At 34.0% G+C, this 20,332-nt stretch overlaps 1 protein-coding gene across 1 annotated transcript in view; it reads right to left on the reverse strand.

Moving 5' to 3' along the window:
• CFAP47 (cilia and flagella associated protein 47) overlaps nt 1–20,332 on the reverse strand; it is a 480,485-nt gene that overhangs the window by 388,225 nt on the left and 71,928 nt on the right. The window contains 3 exon segments of the mRNA XM_033201412.1: nt 3,870–4,008; nt 17,331–17,425; nt 18,618–18,762. Of these exon segments, the coding sequence (XP_033057303.1) occupies nt 3,870–4,008; nt 17,331–17,425; nt 18,618–18,762 (379 nt within the window).

Here is a 20,332-nt window from a genome sequence, read left to right on the forward strand (position 1 = left end):
CAGGCCAATATCGCTGATGAATATTGATGCAAAAATCCTCAACAAAATACTAGCCAATCAAATTCAGCAATATATTAAAATGATCATTCATTATGACCAAATGGGATTTATCCCTGGGATGCAAGAATGGAACAATATATGCAAATCAATCAATGTGATAAATCATATCAACAGAATGAAGGACAAAAACCATGTGATCACTTCCATTAATGCTGAAAGAACACTTGATAAAATTCAACATCCTTTCATGATAAAAGCCCTCAAAAAACTGGGGATAGAAGGAAAATTCCTCAACGTAATAAAAGTCATACATGACAGACGCACAGATAGTATCAAACTGAAAGCCTTCCTCTAAGATATGAAACACGACAAGGATATTCACTTTCTCCACTGTTATTCAACATAGTACTGGAAATCCTAGCCAGAGCAATCAAACAAGAGAAAGAAATAAAGGCATACAAACTGGAAAGGAACAAGTAAAATTAACCTTGTTTGCAGAGCAACATTATCTTGTATTTGGAAAAATCTAAAGACTATATCAAAAAATATTATAAATGACAAATTCAGTAGAGTTACAAGATACAAAATCAACAGAAAAACCAGTAGATTTCTATATGCCAATAGCAAACAATATGAAAAAGCAATTTTAAAAGTAATCCCATTTACAAAGGCCATAAATAAAATTAAGTACCTAGAAATTAACTTAATCAAAGAAGTGAAAGATCTCTACAATGAAAATTATGAAACATTAAGAAATTGAAGAGGGTGCCAAAAAAGGGGATATTTCATGTTCTCGGTTTGGAAGAGTCACTATTGTAAAAAATATCCATATTACCCAAAGCAATCTACAGATTCAGTCTAATCCCTATCAAAATACCAATGACATTCTTCACAGAAATTGAAAAAACAATCTTAAAATTTATATGGAACCACGAAAGATCCACTATCTTAGGCAAAAGTTCAAAACTAGAGGAATAACATTACCTGACTTTATACTGCCCAGCTATAATAATCAAAACAGCATGGTACTGGCAGAAAAACAGACACATAGACAAATGCAATGAAATAGACAAACCAGAAACAAATCCACACACCTACTGTGAACTCATTTTCAACAAAAAAGCCAAGAAAACACAATGGGGAAAAGACTCGCTTCAATAAATGCTACAGGAAAACTGGATATCCGTATGCAGAAGAATGAAATTACACCACTCTCTCTCACCATATAAAAAATAAATAAATAAAAAGTAATTAAAGACTTAAATTCAAGACCTCAAACTATGAAACTTCTACAAGGAAACATTGGGGAAACTCTCCAGGACATTGGTCCAGGCAAAAATTTCTTGAATAATACTCATAAGCACAGGCAACCAAAGCAAAACTGGACAAGTGATATCACATCAAATTTAAAAAGCTTCTGCACAGCAAAGTAAACAATCCACAAAGTGAAGAGACAATACCCGAATGGGATAAAATATTTGCGTAATACTCATCTGACAAGGGTGTCTCTGTACCACATTTGCTTTATCTAGTAATTTGTTGATGGAACCTTAGGTTGCTTCCTAATTTGGCTATCATGAATAGTGCTGCAACAAACACGGAAGTGCAGGTATCTCTTTGATATACTGATTTCCTTTCTTTTGGGTATATGCCCAGCAGTGGGATTGCTGGCTAATATGCTAGCTTTATTTGTATTTTTTGGAGGAAACTTCAAGCTTCAAATGGGTTAACAGCCAGAATATGTAAGGACCTCAAACAACTCTATGAGAAAAAATATAATAATCCAATTTAAAATTGAGCAAAAGAATAGACATTTTTCAGAAGAAAACATACAAATGGCAAACAGACACATGAAAATGTGCTCAACATCATTGATCATCAGAGAAATGCAAATCAAAACTACATGAGATATCATCTCCCCTCAGTTAAAATGGCTTTTGTCCAAAAGATAGGCAAAAACCAATGCTGGTGAGGATACAGAGAAGAGGGAAGGAGCGAACCCTTGCACACTGTTGGTTGATGGGAATGCAAATTAGTAGAACCACTATGGAGAAAAGTTTGAAGTTTCCTCGAAAAAAAAAAAGAAAAAAAAGATTAGCATATGATCCAGCAATCCCACTGTTGGGCGTATACGCAAAAGAAAGGAAATCAGTGTATCAAAGAGATATCTGCTCTCACATGCTTGTTGCAGCACTGTTCATTGATAGCCACATTAGAAAGCAACCTAAGGTTCTATCAACAGATTACTGGATAAAGAAAATGTGGTACAGATACAATGGAGTACTGCTTATCCATAAAAAGAAAGAGATCCTGTCACTAGCAACAATATGAACGGAACTGGAGGTCATTATGCTAAATGAAATAAGCCAAGCACAGAAAGACAAACCTCACATGTTCTCACTTATTTGTGGGATCTACAAATGAAAACGATTGAACTCATGGAGACAGAGAGTAGAAGGATGGTTACTATAGGCTGTGAAGGGTAGTAGGTGGATGAGGGGGAGGATGAGGGGATGGTTAATGGGCACAAAAGGATAATTAGAAAGAATGAATAAGACTTAGTATTAGCTAGCACCACAGGGTGACTACAGTCAATAATAATTTAATTATACACTTAAAAATAACCAAAAGAGTATCATTGAATTGTTTGTAACACAAAAAAATAAATGCTTGATGGGATGGATACCCCATACTCTATGATGTGATTATTGCCCATTACATGCCAGTATCAAAACATTTCATGTACCCCATAAAGATATACATCTACTATGTGCCTCCAAAAATTAAAAATTAAAAAATAAAATGAAATAGAGCTGGTTTCCACTTAGCATAACGAGTAAGATCACAAGTATATTTAAAAAATAAATTAACAAAAGCAATGTATAGAAAAAAGATATCAAAATATTAAGAGCACTTTAAATATTTGAATTTCAGATAATATTTTTGTTTCTACATTTTCCAATTTTCTTTAACAATGCTATCTTAATTTTTAATTTTCAAACAAGTGTTTTGAAAGCTTATCTACCTAATTCAGGAAGCAATATTAGATGATGACTACTTTCCAAAAGAAATTCTTAAAACAAAGGGAAAAACTTTAACCTCATTGGGCCTCCATATCAGCTGTGGAATTCCTAATTCTGGATTTTAAATGAGAGTGGAATATTTTTATCATGTGCACGCTATTTTCATGAGACCTCTCTTACTAGTTACCAAATGCAATTATTAACTGATATGATACTCCCTCCTATTTTATAATTAATGACAATTTAACTTAATATCAGAACTATAAAACAAAATATAGACTTCTTTTCTTTTCATGAAAAATACACATATATAATTGAAAGCAAAGCCAACTTGCAAAAATGTAATTTGCAGAGTATATCAGTTTTTATCTTTAAATATTTGAAGAAAATGAGTAGATAAAAATTCAGCAAAACTTTCAAATTTGTAAAATACTTCTTCTTTTCATGTACTTAGTCTTTTAGTAACCCATCCCTTTGGAAGAGAGATATGCTCTTAAAATTATTATTATTTTATTTTATATTAAATGCATTTTGTAATATTTTAATAATTTATATTTTGTCTTAATTATTTAAACTTGACCACACAATAACATACTAAATTGGCCTGATTTTAATTCTACTCTCTTTTTTTAGCAAGTTGCTTGCCAGAGATTATACCTGTGCTGTTTATCAACATTCAAATCTCATAGACACAATTTAAGTGACACACAAAGGAATCCTCTTAAAATTTTATTTTCTAATATTTCCATTTATGAAACATAAATAGCATATTCTATTTTTTATCTTTTAGACACTTAAGTGCAAATCTTGGCCTACCCACACCGATTGATTATTTTTGTTACATACCAGTAGCTTGAACATAACATGGTCGGATCAGTGGTACTGTTTTTGGATTCGAAGGAGAACCGGACAAATATTTAGTGTAGAGCTTTGAAGACTCAAAGAAATTAATCTGAACTTGAATCATAAATTTAATTATTGTCACCTGAGAGAAAAAAATACATTATACTTGTTAATTTTTGCTTTGAGAAATATGGGATATTATTTAGCCAAACCGCAGTTTTTAAAAAGTAGTTTTAAAAAATAAAATTATCTTGTGACATTGAACCACATTTTTTAAAAACAAGATGGTTCACTTTTAATGAGTTCAAAAATAATTCTAAAAGATAAAAATAAATTTTTTAAATAATTCTTATTCATTCAAAAGGAACCAGATTTTAAATATAAAATCCAAAGCGGTAAATATTTAGGAAGAAATTATAGGAAAAAAAAAAATCCTCGTAATCCTTGGGTAAGCAAAGATTCTTAAATACTAAAGCAGCCATCTATTAAACCATCTATTAAAAAGCAATTAAATTGTACAGTATCAATTGTTTAGTCTGTTATTTTAAAAGACATTATTAAGAAAATAAAAGTATAAGTCAAAAAACCCATTTCTCACAAAAAATCTATCTTGTATCCAAAGTACATAAAGAACACTCCAAGTTCAATTTAAAAAAATGAATTAATGAAACAAGTTGGTGAAATATTTGAAAAGACACTTCAAAAAAGAAGCTATACAAATTACACATTAGCACATGGAAAGATGTTTCATATTAAGGAAAAGCAAATTGAAACCATATGAGATATCACTTCACACCTATCACAATTGCTTAAACAAAATAACATGTGAACACGTAAAACACTTATACATTGCTGATGAGAATGCAAAATTTACGGTTACTTTGAAAAACAAGTTCTTCATTATTAGAAAGTTAAGTATATATTTCACATAAAGCTCAGGACTCCCAAGATTTAGGTGTTTACCCAAGAGAAGTGAAACTTATTCATACAACCTATTCATTATTGTCAAAAATTGAAAATAATCCAAATGCTCTCCAAATGGTGAATGAATAACAAACTTATTTTTCAACAATTAAAGAATGAACTACTGTTGCATACAATAATGTGGATGAATTTCAAATTTATTATGCTAAGTGAGAGAAGTCAGACTGAAAACCTCACGATTATCTTATGAATACCTTATGCTTTCACTTATGTGGCATTCTATAAAATGCAAAATTATGGGGTCAAATTCAGATTAGTGTTTGCCATGGACTAGAGGTGGAGGAGAGGTTGAATACTAGGTCTTAATTCATTATTTTTAACTATGTTTTTGTACCCATTAACCACTGACACCTACCCCTCATTCACCAAGTACCCTTCACAGCCTATAGTAATACACACAAGAAAAATGTACAGAAGGTGATGCAACTGTTCTCTATATTGATTTTGGTATTTTTTGCTCAATTGTATATATTTGTTAATGTTCATATATCAGAAAGAGACTTTTAGTGTATGCACACTTTTTAAAAAGTTAAAGCGAATTCCTTGGCTCTGATTTTTATACATCTGGATTCAAAATCCAAAATGGACTGACAATATCGGCACCTAGGCAGGTGAATCATAAAACAATTAACACTCAGAGCTACAAAATATATTTGCAATTATATAGTGCTAGCCCCTTATTTTGAAAAAGAAAAGAATATGTGGTCCAGTCTAGATGAAAACACAAAAAGTCTGCATCAAAGAGAAAAGAAAGAGTCGATCTTGTTTGGGGGTTGTATCAAAACTAAAAAGGTTGGCTTCAGCTAAATGGTAAACAGGCAGCTCCAAATGTCCATGGCCCCACAGAAACACCAAAAACACGCAAAAACTGGCAGGAACCATGTTGTCAAAACTGGAAAAAAGTCAAAAGTTTACAGCAATCAAGTAAATACTGAATCAAAACAAAAAAAAGACAACTTAAAAACAGTAGGAAAGTTTTGTGGCACTTTTACTTGCCCTTGTTCCACTCTCTCTGACTCAGCAGTTGTCTTGAGGCTAGCGGCCTTCATTCCCCAGTGCAAGACCCTGGGATCTGTTTTCTTTATTTTTTTAACTTAATTTAATTTTTTATTTTACTTTAACTTCCGGGATACATGTGCAGAATGTGCAGGTTTGTTACATAGGTATACATGTGCCATGGTGGTTTGCTGCACCTAACAACCTGTCATCTAGGTTTTAACCCCGCATGCATTAGGTATTTGTCCTAATGTTCTACCTCCCTTTGCCCTCCATCCACCAACAGGCCCCACTGTGTGTTGTTCCCCTCCCTGTGTCCATGTGTTCTCATTGTTCAACTCCCACTTATGAATGAGAACATGTGGTGTTTGTTTTCTGTTCCTGTGTTAGTTTGCTGAGGATGATGGCTTTCAGCTTCATCCATGTCCCTGCAAAGGGCATGATCTCATTCTTTTTTATGGCTGCATAGTATTCCATGGTGTATATGTGCCACGTTTTCTTTATTCAGTGTATCATTCATGGGCATTTGGGGTGGTTCCGAGTCTTTGCTATTGTAAATAGTGCTGCAATAAACATACGTGTGTATGTGTCTTTATAGTAGAAAGATTTATAATCCTTTGGGTATATGCCCCCTAATGGAATAGATGGGGCAAATGGTACTTCTGGTTCTAGATCCTTGAGGAATCGTCACACTGTCTTCCACAATGGTTGAACTAATTTACACTCCCACCAACAGTCTAAAAGTGTTCCTATTTCTCTACAGCCTCACCGGCATCTATTGTTTCCTGACTTTTTAATAATTGCCATTCTGAGTGGCGTGAGATGGTATGTCATTGTAATTTTGATTTGCATTTCTCTACTGACAAGTGATGATGAGCTTTTTTTATGTTTGCTGGTCACATAAATGTCTTCTTTAAAGAAGTGTCTGTTCATATCCTTTGATGGATTAAAGACTTAATGTAAAACCCCAAACCATAAAATCTTAGATGAAACCTAGGCAATACCATTCGGGACACAGGCATGGGCAAAGACTTCATGACTAAAACACCAAAAGCAATTGTAACAAAAGCCAAAATTGACAAATGGGATCTAAATAAATTAGAGAGCTTCTGCACAGCAAAAGAAACTAGCATCACAGTGAACAGGCAACCTACAATATGAGAGAAAATTTTTGCAATCTTCCCATCTGACAAAGGTCTAACACCCACAATCTAGAAGGAACTTAAACAAAGGTACCTGGTTTTTGATGAAACAGAACAGACTTCATTCAGAAATTACTGTGTTTATCTCTTCTAACCTTCTTGGGGGTACATGAAGGACTGATGCAAGGTGCTTGCCATGTTTTGCCTATCTTTGAACTCACTCAAGGCAGAAAAGCAGTGAAATTGCTGGAAAATATTGTAAGATAAACAAAAAACCCAAAGCCACCTGACAGAATATTATGGTTGAGACATGCAAACACTACCTAAAGGCTGGAAATAAAACTAGGGGAGCTTTTAGAGAAATTAAGGCATTTAAAACTGCCCTGCAGAATTTGGAAAGCATCAAGGATACTCAGAGTAGGACATGTGCTCAGAAAATACCTGAGAAGTTGCTAAACTTTCATCTTTGTCTGACTCTAGGTTAAGTTCAAGTGGTAATAAAAACTAAGAAATTGTTGTAAACAACCTCACTAACTGCTAAAGAAGTGCCTCAGGACACTCTATCCAAAAAGACTATGATAGCTGTTTTTGTTTATGTGTCTGATTATTTTAGTTCTAGGCATTCAAGGAAATATATCTCAAAACACTACTCAACACCAGCTAAAGGAACAGACACTTCAGTGACCATGCATAGCAAAGAATGTATTCTTTGCAATAATAGTTTTGAAAAGTCAATAAACAAATGGATGACTACAGCCTTCAATAAGCAAGAAGAATAAACCCAGGGAAAGGCGGATAATCTGATATACAGAGTTACCATATTATAATATTCAAATGTCCAGTTTTCAATAACCAAAAGCAAAAGAAAACAAAGATTATGAAGAAAGTCCAGCCATAGGACTTATTAGAAAAAGACTTTAAAGCCACTGTCTTAAATATGTTCATAGAACTAAAGGAAATCATAGAAAAGAACAAAAGAATATCATGAAAATAATGTATACATAAAATGAGAATATCAACAGAGAAATCATAACAATCAATAAAACAAAAAGTTGGTTGTTTAAAAATATGTTTAAAATGACAAAACACTTTGGGAGGCCAAGACAGGCGGATCACAAGGTCAGGAGATCGAGACCATCCTGGTTAACACGGTGAAACCCCGTCTCTACTAAAAATACAAAAAAAATTAGCCAGGTGTGGTGGCATGCGCCTGTAGTCCCAGATACTCGGGAGGCTGAGGAGGGAGAATGGCGTGAACCCAGGAGGCAGAGCTTGAGTGAGCCAAGATCGTGCCACTGCACTCCAGCCTAGGCAACAGAGCAAGACTCTGTCTCAAAAAGAAAAAAAAAAAAAAATTACAAAACTTTAAATAGTCTGACAGTAAACAAATGAGAGGAGACATGAACAGCTAAAATAAAAAATGAGATTATAGACATTACTATCAACCATATAAAAAAGGGTTAATTCAAAGAGAATACCATTATTATCTCTTTAGATTCAAATCTCAATTTTGAAAATAAAATTATAAATTACATAATTTATTAGAAATTTAAATTGATAAAAATAAAATTGCTCTATACTAAAGCTGAAAACGCTACGGAGTAATATCAATGCTAAAATATTTACATATGTATGAGAAAATTCTTATTGCATTTCAAGTTACATTACAAATAATTTAAAATAAAAATTCATTTTTTCTAATGACATGCTTTAAACTTTGTGTTTATTTTTTTTACCAAAACCTTAATTATCTAGGTTTAAAAAATATTAAGATGGTCAACCCTGTTACTTCATGGTACCTTAGTAAGCTTCTAGAGGTGGGAGGTAGAAAACAGGCAAGAATGTGAATATTTTAAATGTGAAAAGGAAGAATAATAGTACTTCTCACATGCCAAAACCTCCAAGATCATGACAATAAGCACTGACGGGTTCAGAGGTACATATATCTAGTGCTGTGCTATACTCATAAACTCGGTGCTGACAATCTAACAGTTTTAAATAAAATGAGGAGCTGAATATTATTAAGTGCATATGTTCAGCTCTAGTCATTCATATTGCCCTAATAGGCAAAACACTTGGGTTTCTATTTTTATTTAACTTTAACTGGCCATACCACTGCCAATTCTACTTTCTGTCATAGAATCTTATGTACAGTCTATTCTTATAACCAAATTATAGAAGCATAAAATACTGCTCATATGTTATTTTCCTGGAGGTTTCAACTCTTTTGTCAAAACAGCAAGCAACTCATTCCCATGATAATCTATTTCTGCAGTGGCACTAGCATGCAGACATCAAGGAATAAATTACATAAAGATGTAGTATTTCAGGTTCAAATACAACCTGTTTTGATATTTCATAGCTAAAGTAAAAACAATAAAATCTTTGATCTTATTTCCCTGGAATCTTAGTATTTAATCAGCAGCAGCTAGTTATATTTTGTGTCTCATTTCTGTTTTTCCACTTCTGGTTCATCTGCTTTTTTTCTTAATTTGAGTATTAATATCATACATATTATAATAGTACTATTATTTTAGGCTATTATTTTATTTTTAAGGCTTTTTTATGTATTAATAATATGGACTCATATTTTAAAGTCAAACACTGCCGAAGAGTATGTTTCTCAAACTGCCATCTTCATCTGATTGCTGGATGGAGATTAGTTTTTAACAGAAGCTGAGGGAACTGGAAATGTGAAGAACCAGAAAATTATAATGATGGGAATCGTCTTTTCTTTCAATGTGTCACTTAGTTTCTTCCACATCAATAGAAATGTGAAGAAAAAGGAAGTGCGAGGTCAGGGTTCTGGATAAACCTCCATGTGGATACTGAAATCACTCAGAAAATGAGATGAGTAGGGTGCCGGATATACTATGAGTCTGGTTGGCAGTGACCAGGAGCATGTCTGAAGATGACTATTCACAAGAGACCACTCACCAGAGATTTCACAAGAGGGGAACTGGCAAACTCACACAATAAAAGTTCAAAGTTCAAAAAAGCAGGCTTTTTTAAATTATTTATTTTATTTATTAATTTTTTCGAGACAGAGTCTCACTCTGTCACTCAGGCTGGAGTGCAGTGGTGTGATCTCAGCTCACTGCAGTCTCCTTCTCCTGGGTTCAAGCAATTCTCCTGCCTCAGACTCCCTAGTAGCTAAGATTACAGGTGAGCGTCACCATGCCCAGCTATTTTTTGTATTTTGAGTAGAGATAGGGTTTCACCATGTTGGCCAGGCTAGTCTCTAACTCCTGACCTCAGGTAATCTGCCCACCTCAACCTCCCAAAGTGCTAGGATTACAGGAGTAAGCCATCACACCTAGCCAGAAGCAGGCATTTTTAACAGATAAGGACCCTCTAGAAAAATCACCCCAGGGAACAAGGCCTCCAGAAAGGATCACTTCTAGACCCACAGCAAGATTCATAGGAAATGCTATTTTAAAAAACGATGCTGTGGAGATAGCCATGTTCCCAATAAGAAGAAATCATGAAGAAAAAGGAAGCCCAGAAAAATACAGAGGACTTACAGAAGTGTGGGGATTCTAGAGGGCAGAGAAAAAGGGAAGGGAAGCTAAGTGTGAGGAGAATCAGAGCTGACAGAGAAGAGAAGCTATTCACAGGATGCTCCAATTTTGGAGAATGACTGAAATAAAGAGGAATCTGAGTCATGATGAATTGAGTCGACAGTTACTGGGGCTTGAGTCTGCACTGTCTGTCTTTGAGTCTAGTGCTGGGTCCGAAAGTTAGGGATGATAGGAGTGGAAAGCTGAAGTTATGGATGGTTTAACACAGGACCACACTGATGGCTTTATTTTAAAATGTCTGATGCTGTCTTTGTTGATGATTGTTGGTGACTGTCAATGATAATGACTGTTGGTAATTATCGAGATAATTCAATGTACTCATCTCAGCCCTTAACTGTCTTATAAGTATGAAGTGTTTCTCCCTCCTGAAACATACAATTTTTCTGAAACTGTGTGGTGAATTCACAAGGCTAAGGGTTAATCCCTGCCTTCTCTGATTATCAAGTATGTATAGGTGAAAAGCCATACTGGACTTGTCTTCCCTTAACTGACATCTTCACACACAATTTGCATAAAATATGTTTTTATCCAGAGTGGGTCTATAATTACACAGAATGCCAAATTAGAAGGTTCCATGATTCCTTCGCCCATGGAAATCTTCTCCCTTCAAAAAAACTGCAAGAATACAGACTTATCTTTTACACAGAAACTAAGTGACACCTTGAAAGAAAAGACGAGCCCTATCATTATAAAATCACTGAGGTATTCAATGAGGAAGGAAAACTTTGAACGTTTTGTGATGTGTGCTATTTTAAGTGATTTCCCAGATGTCATTCAAAGACAGGAATACCTCAAATTGAAAAGGACATTCTAATGAAGTCAGATTTCAGTACCCAGTCCAGTGTTGGTAGACAGTGATGTTTATGAATTGAAAAGGAGTAGGTGTCATTCAAATGTCCTTTCCTTTAATCCGTAAGGAATTCTTCTTAGATTCCTGTAAGAATGATTGTAAATCTAGAATAACCGTTATGAAAGGTTTACCCAAGGTCCTGCATATCCTTAAATCGCAGGTAAAGGCTAGTAGGAAAAATAAAAAGCATGAACAATTCTCCCTCACGTTCAAAAACTGCAGGGAAAATACAGAGCAACAAAGATGAGAGTTGCAAAGAGCTGCAGAGTAACTAAGCCACTGAAGATGAACCAGCCTGTGCTTCAGGGCAGAACTTGGGTTACAGCAGCAGGAAAAATAAGAGTAATAATAGGGAAAGATCTATAGTAGTGCTGTCCAGTGAAACTTTCTGTCATGAAGAAAATGCTCTGCATTGTACAATAGCCACGTGTGAATCTACAGAACGTGAAATGTAGGTATTGTCATAAAGAAACAACATTTCTGTTGAGCTTAATTTTAATAAATTTAAGCTTTAATTCAAATAGCCACATGCAGGTAGTGACTACCATATAGGAAGTACATTCTATAGACAGACACATTAGTAGCCCACAAGAAAAGGAGGAGCTTGAGTGACTTAAAGAAAATAAACAAATCCATTTGAAGATGCCAAATACAACTGCAATTGACGACTAGCACTTCAGGTTGGGCTCAAACTTGGTACAGTGTAGGAAAGGAAGGTTTACAACTAACAATAAATCAATCATGTATTGTTGATTTCACATTTTCCTGCTACATAGGTCAACCAAAAGAGCATCAATTTGCTATTTACATTTTGACACATGCACAAAGACAGACAACTTACACCTAGCAATAAATATAGTGGAGGACATTTGAAATGACTGGAAACCAGATAATCAATCTGCCTTACTGGCACAGATTTAAAGAACAAATTCTCAAAGGGTGTGTTGTCTCTGCAGGAGTTTATATGTTCTTCTCATTGTTGAAGTGAATTACACTCCAATACAGTCAGTAAATCTTTTAAAATACCCAGTTAACATAGAATGATTCAGAATCTAAGCAAAGTGTGCACTCCACAGAAGTTTAAATACCTATAATTCATTTTCATTTTATAATCAATTTCTAGAATCCTAAACATTAAGAAATACTTAGAACTTTTTAAATTGCTGACAGTGTTTGTGAACTATTGTCTAAATATATTATATATAATACATTCTCCAAAAAAGTCATGTAAGCTACTTAAATTGCATTATAGATTTTTCTAATTTTCAATGATCCTTAAGAAAAATGTTTTATATACATTTCAATTATATGAAAATATAAAATCACAATATAGACTTATTAGAAAAGTGTATAAACTTGGCCTTAACAAAATTTCAAAAAACCTATAAATTACTGCATAACACTTAGGTTTCTTCTTGTTGAAAGAGTGTGTGCGCGCGTGTGTGTGTGTCTCTGTGTGTGTGTGTGTATGTCTGCATACTTCTATGTACATGTGAGATATAAACATTATATAGGTGAATGACATACCTTAATTTATCAGAATATTAACTTGTGAGAAAAGACTTACTTAGTTTCTTTTTATTTAAAGGGTTTTTAAAAATCAGAATAATAAGAATACATGTTTGAAAAACTAATCTTACCAAGTTTATTTTTAAAATAATGAGCATTCCCTTCATTTCACCATTGCACACATGTGCAAACACACATACACATACACATCCAGATGTAATCATTAGTTGTTTTAGACTTACTGCAACATAGTTAAATAACCTACATAGAGTGTCATGAAACAAGCTGCAATAAATTTAAAGTGATTTAAATGACCTAAGTGTGTTCTCTAACTATAAGGGAATTATATTAGAAATCAATAAGAGAAACAAACTAGGTAAATGTACAAATATGTGGAAATTAAACAAGACACACCAAATAACTAATAGGTGAAAAATAAATTATGTGAGAAATTGCAAAACATTTTGAAGAGTAAAAATGAAAATAAAACATATCAAAACTTTTGGGGTAAATGTAAAACAGTATTTAGAGGAAAGTATGTAGCTGTAAAACCTATATTTAACAAGTGAAATATCTCAAATCAGTGCCCTAACATTCCACACTTAAAAATAAGAAGATCAAATTAAACAGAAAAAAATAGAAAATAAGGTATAAAGTGTAAATGAATGAAATAAAGAATCAAAAATAATACAGCAAATCAGAAATACCAAAGTTGGATCTTGAAAATATCATCAAAACAGACAAACCTTTAGATATGCTGACCAAGATAAAAAGAGAGATGGCTCAATTTTATAAAATCGGGAATGAAAGAAGGAACTAAATTATTACCTACCTTACAGAAATAAAAAAGAATAACACTATCAACACATGTATGTCAATATATTAGGTAACTTAGATGAAATTTCTCAAGAAGAAACAGAACATTTTATAAATACAGATGTATAACAGCAAACAGATTACATTAATAATTTTTTTACACTTCTAACAGCTATATTGAGATATATTTCGCCAAAAGGGTACAATTCAATGGTTTTTAGTAAATTTATAGAATTGTGTAATCATCACCATAATTAAGTTTTAGAATGTTTCCATCACCCCCAAGAGCTTCTTCATGCCAATTTGCCTAACTCAGGTAACCACTGATCTACTCTATAGATTGTCTCTTCTGGAAATTTCACATAATGGAATCATACAAAATGTACGCTCTTGTATCTAGTTGCATTCACTCAAAATAACATTTTTGTGGTTTATTCATCTAGCAGGACATATCAGCAATTTGTTCCTTTATACCGTCAAATAATATTCTAGTGTATGGATATACCACATTGTGTTCATCCATTTATCAGGTGATGGACATTTGGGTTGTTTCTACTTTTAAGCTATTGTGAATAATGCTGCTATAAGCATTCACACAAAAGTCTTTGTATGGACATGAATACACATTTCCCTTCTTTTGGGAAGGAATATACCTCCCTGGTTAGTTATATTCTTAGGTATTTTATTCTTTCTGTAGCAATTGTGAATGAAATTGCATTCCTGATTTGGCTCTTGGCTTGGTTGTTGGTATATAAAAATTGTAGTGGTTTTTGGCCTGTTGTAGTGGTTCACACCTGTAATCCCAGCATATTGGGAGGCCATGGTGGTGGATTACCTGAGGTCAGGAGTTCGAGACCAGCCTGGCTAACATGGCAAAACCCTATCTCTACTAAAAAATATACAAAAATTAGCCAGGTGTGGTGGCACACACCTGTACTCCCAGCTACTTGGGAGGCTGAAGCAGGAGAATCACTTGAATTGGGAGACGGAGGTTGCAGTGAGCTGAGATCGCACCACTGCACTCCAACCTGGGCAACAGAGTGAGACTCCATCTAACAAAAAAAAAAGCTTGCAATCCCAGCACTTTGGGAGGCAGAGGCAGGCAGATCACGAGGTCAGGAGATTGAGACCATCCTGGCTAACACAGTGAAATCCCCCCATCTCTACTAAAAATACAAAAAATTAGCCAGGCATGGTGGCAGCAGCCTGTAGTCCTAGCTACTAGGGAGGCTGAGGCAGGAGAATGGCGTGAACCCTGGAGGCAGAGCTTGCAGTGAGCCGAGATCGTGCCACTGCACTCCAGCCTGGGCGACAGTGCGAGACTCCATATCCAAAGGAAAAAAAAAAAAGGAATGCTAGTGATTTGTCCACCGATTTTGCATCCTGCAGCTTTGCTAAAGTTGTTTATCACCTTAAGGAGCTTTTGGACTGAGACTATGGGATTTTCTATATATAGAATCATGTCATCTGAAAACAGGGAAAATTTGACTTCCTATTTAGATGCCCTTTATTTTTCTCTCTTGCCTGGTTGCTCTGGCCAGGACTTACAATACTAAGTTGAATAGGAGCAGTGAGAGAAAGCAACCTTGACTTTGCTGGTTGTCAAGGCACACTTCCAGCTTTTGCCCATTCAGTGTGATGTTGGCTGTGGGTTTGTCATAGACGGCTCTTATTATTTTGAGGTATGTTCCTTCAACACCTAGTTTAAATTAATATTTTTTTTTAAATGCTGAGGACTAGATGACTTCAATGACGAAATCTGACACCAATTTAAATAATTAATTCAGTCCTTCACAAATTCTGCTAAAATAGAAGTGGAGACACCACTCTATAATTCATTCTAAGAAGCCAATATTAGCCTGATATTAAAAAAAAAAAAGGTATCAGAAAAAAAAGAACAATAAGGCTAACTAACTATAGACCAATGTTCCTTACAAGTATAGATGCAAAAGCCTTCATTGAAATACTAGAGAATTGAATTCAGCAATATATAAAAAGAATTATATCTTATGATCTAGTGAGATTTATTCTACAATGCAAGGTTGGTTTAACATTAAAAATCAATCAATATAATACACTATATTAATAGAATAAAGGACAAAAACATGACCATCAAAGTGGATAATAAAATTAACAAAATCCAGGTCTTTCAAAATCAAAATACTCAATAAACTATAAAACGAAACTTCCTCAACCTAATAAAGGAAATTTTTTAAAAAAGATAAATGTTGCTCACCTTATATTTAAAGGTGTAAGATATATGCTTTCAGGAACAAGACAAAGATGTTTTTCTATTCAACATTATCTTATCTATCTTATCTGAACTTCAAAATAGCAAAATTAATCTTTATCAATTTCTAATACTCAAACTCATCCTCAAACTTTATTTTTGCACCTGAAAGCCAAATAACAGCTTACATTGTTCCTGAAATCAAATTTAATCTCAGTAAAAATAACATTACCAAAAATTAGACTATTAAACATAGTATTTAGTAGCATTCAATATAATTTTATCGTGCTATTAGTTACTTTCTCTTAATTTTAATCTATACCTATTGAGTAGAATCAATCTAGCTATGTTGGAGTATTAAAAAAAAGTTTGGACATAAGAATCTTATACTCTGATTGCCATATAGAAGTTTGATTCTTGCTTGGAAGGGTACACCAATATGCAGTTTTTTGTTTGTTTGGTTGGTTGGTTGGTTTTTGAGATGAAATCTCATCTTGTCACCTAGGCTGGAGTGCAATGGCGTGATACTCAGCTCATTGCAACCTCCGCCTCCCGGGTTCAAGCGATTCTCCTGCCTCAGCCTCCTGAGTAGCTGGGATTACAGGTGCCCGCCATCACACCTGACTAATTTTTGTACTTTTAGTAGAGATGGGGTTTTACCATGTTGGCCAGGCTGGTCTCAAACTCCTGACCTCAGGTGATCTGCCGGCCTCGGCCTCCCAAAGTGCTGGGATTACAGGGCAATATGCACTTTCATATCACGCGTAGAGAGAAGCTCTCTCCTTGGGCACTTCTGTTAGAGAATCTATGAAGCAAAAGCCTACCAGAGTTGGCTCCTGAAACCTGACCAGTGGTCTCCCTTCCTTCTGGGCACATTTCAGAATAGGTTTTTTGTCTGTTTGTTTGCTCTTGTTTTTAAATCACTAAACATCTAGGGGTACAAAATAAAAGGCGCCAATATCATAGCAAGTCCTCTTAAATCTTCACAATATGTCTTTGATAATTTCAGGTAGTCGTTCACAGAGCATACACCACTCAAATATAAGTACAAAGCACCAACTGCCTGGAATATAACTTTCCTCTCCTTCAAAATGTGTAATATCTTGAATTTTCTAGATAGTATAACAAAGACCACACAATCATAGGTCCCCTGTACATGCCCTCTGCTTTTCTTGAGGCACTCTGCAGCATGAGCCAAACTCCAAGAATCGTTTTACTGAATTAAGGTATACCCAGGTATGCTTACAAGTCAGAAAGAAAAACCCTCTACAGATAGATCTTGGGTGATCTTTAATAGGTTATTGGTTAGGAATATCCATAATTGCAGTAATATGAGGAATAGAAAACTGAACTTACTTGTTTGGGAGAAAATGTTATGCCACATTCCAGAGATGTGTTTTCCTCTAATTCCAAAGAATATATATAAGGAACTGCAGGGTCTTTAAATTCTTCTATAAGAGGTGAAAAAGTACATATATTCATAACAATCAAAAATCAATTTCTAAAATATTTGTGCAGGGCTATGTGAAGATGTTCGGTAAAGAATTGTTCTAAATACCAAGATTCTAATTAGCAAAACTGATATCTATACATGGAACAAATATACAATCGGCAAAACAGTGACAGTAAACTCATTTAAAAAACTCCAAAGTTCAAGAAGCATGTTATAATCATACTCAGATGAATATAAATAGGAATAAAGCACAAGGTCAAGTAATTAACTAAATCTGAGGTCCCAGTAACAGCTCGGAGACTCCCCTTCCAGTGAAAGTTGATCAGGAAAGAGTCAGATCTCCTCTGATGCCTCAAAGTCCATAAATAATACAAATGCATATCTATTACCTCATTGATAGACTTACTGTTCACTTTTTGAGGATATGTAAGATGTCTTACTTATTTTTATGGACTCAAATGCTACGATCTTGCCTGTAACTGGGATTCAACAAATATTTAATGAATAACAAATGACTAAACCAATGATTAGGAAACTTTCTGTAAGAATCCAGATAGTAAATATTTTAAGCTTTGTGAGACATATGGTTCCTATCATAGCTATTCAACTCCGCCAGTATAGCATAAAAGCAGCCATAAGCATTATACAAACAAATGGGTCTGTGTGTGTTCTAATAAAACCTTATCTATAAAAACAGGTATTGGGTCATATTTGGTTCATAGGTCTTATTTTGACAACCCATGGAGTAAACAGATAAAATGCACTTATAAAAATGCATATTTTGTTTAAATCTAATTTAACATAAAGATATCTAATACATGAGTAAATACATAGAGATAGCTCCCCAAAGACATTTATCTAAAATTATTGAGCAATTAAAACAAATGATTCATAATTTTATATTCATTTAAGGCATATACTTGTATATAACAGACTTAACTTACCATATTTAACCCACTAATAAGAAGGGTTACATTTCATGTATTACCCAAGTGTTTTGATATTAATAATGATGTATTTCCACAAATAAAACCATGATGAGTTACAGAGTGTAAGAAAAACATGCAGTGGTCATTAAAAAGCATTTAAGAATAACTTCCCTTGATTGAATTAGTTTTAGAAATTATACCACAGGGCAATTTAAAACTATTTTCCTTTTACAATAATACCATTATATACAAAATATATACCTGATTTGTCTTTAAGATCCATTGAAAAATCTGGAAAGTCTTTTAGATTAAACTCCACTCTGGCACGTGTTATACCTTTGTTTTTTATTACAAATGGAATAATCTGGGTACCACCAATATAGGCGCCACTGAAATTAAATACATCCTAAAATTTAAAAATAAAAATTATTAGAAAATAGAATAATAGTTTATGAAAACATAAACTAAAACTTGCAACGTTATGTTTATCAAGGAAATTATTAACTGCAGAGCAGAACACTATAAAAATTAGTCACATTTTCCTTCCTCTCCCCTACCTCCTAGATGCCTCCTACATGCAATAAGTTAATAAATCTTATTAATTCTTCCCTTTTCTTCACCTCTTGTCCATATTGTAACTGTATGAAATTAGTAAATCATCACTTTTCATTTAGTTTCTAGATTTTCACTTTTCTCAAACTCTCCCCTTCATAATGAAGCCATATTTAAACCAAGTAAGAATTTGACCGTATCACTTCTTGTTTTAAAATTTGATAGTTTCTCACGATCTACAGGACCATGTCCAAGCTCATTAGCAGGGCTCGTAAAGCTCACCATGGCCTTCTGCTTCCTCATGTTCCAGCTTCAACTAGCCCCACTCTCACCCTATCACTTAATATTGCAGCAAGCTGTATGACTTGGCATTTCCAACCAATACTTGATGCTTCACCCTTCTGTGTCTTCGCCCTTTTGGTGCCCCTCCTGTCAGGAAAGCCTTTCTATAACTTGCAATTGCCTAATAAAATATTACACATCCTTCAAACCCTAGTTGGATAAACCACAATTAATCATGCTGTGCTCAGGACCAATTCTGTTTCTTATATTTACTTACATTATGATATCACATAATTTATTTATGTATTTATTTACTTATCTGTCTCTTCTACTGCACCTTAGCGTGATTCATTTTTGTATCCCTAGCACCTAACCAACATCTACCTTACATAAACAAGGAATGTTATTAAGTGTATCTGAGCTGTAGCTCATACACAAGGCACATGCTTATACCACAAAACTCTTTAGAATTCCTCCTTGTAGTAGAGTTACTAAAATACCATGGAGTTTCTTAGTGAAATAATTACATACAACATTTAAAGGAGATTGAGACAACAGCATCCTAATATTGAGGAGAATACCATATGAAGGTAGACTGGCTACCATTTGTTCATTTAAAATGTCAACGCAGTTGTATATATAAAATTTCTAAAATCCAAAATGGAAAACAAAAGTTTGATGTTTTATATATGTAAAAATAATCACTCTTCTTATCCCATTCAAATAAGCATATATGCAAATGAGCATTGTATATGTGCTCATTTGAGTAAAATGTCCTAGTTGTTATTAAGACACATAGTCAACACCTTAGCCATTAGTGTATAGTTAATAAGTGTATGGTTAAAAATATCTAGTGATGTGTGAATATTATTTTTTAAAGTCAGCTATGCCTAAAATCTATAAAATAAGGGAATATTGATAAAATATATTAAAGTCCTATAAATTATTCAGTTGTACCATAACATGCAAAGCATGCCCAAAATGACTTCAGAATGAGAAAAGAAAGTGATAAAAGACTCAATATTATCTAATATTTTTCAAGGAAGGATGCCATAGTAATGTAAAAAAAAACTCTGGATACTACAGAGTTTCATCTCCAGGAATCACCACAGCCTTGGACAAGCTAACTTAGTATGTGTTAG

This window comes from Trachypithecus francoisi, unplaced genomic scaffold, assembly GCF_009764315.1.
Source record: "Trachypithecus francoisi isolate TF-2019V2 unplaced genomic scaffold, Tfra_2.0 Lachesis_group6, whole genome shotgun sequence".
In the NCBI taxonomy this organism is placed as follows: Eukaryota; Metazoa; Chordata; class Mammalia; order Primates; family Cercopithecidae; genus Trachypithecus; species Trachypithecus francoisi.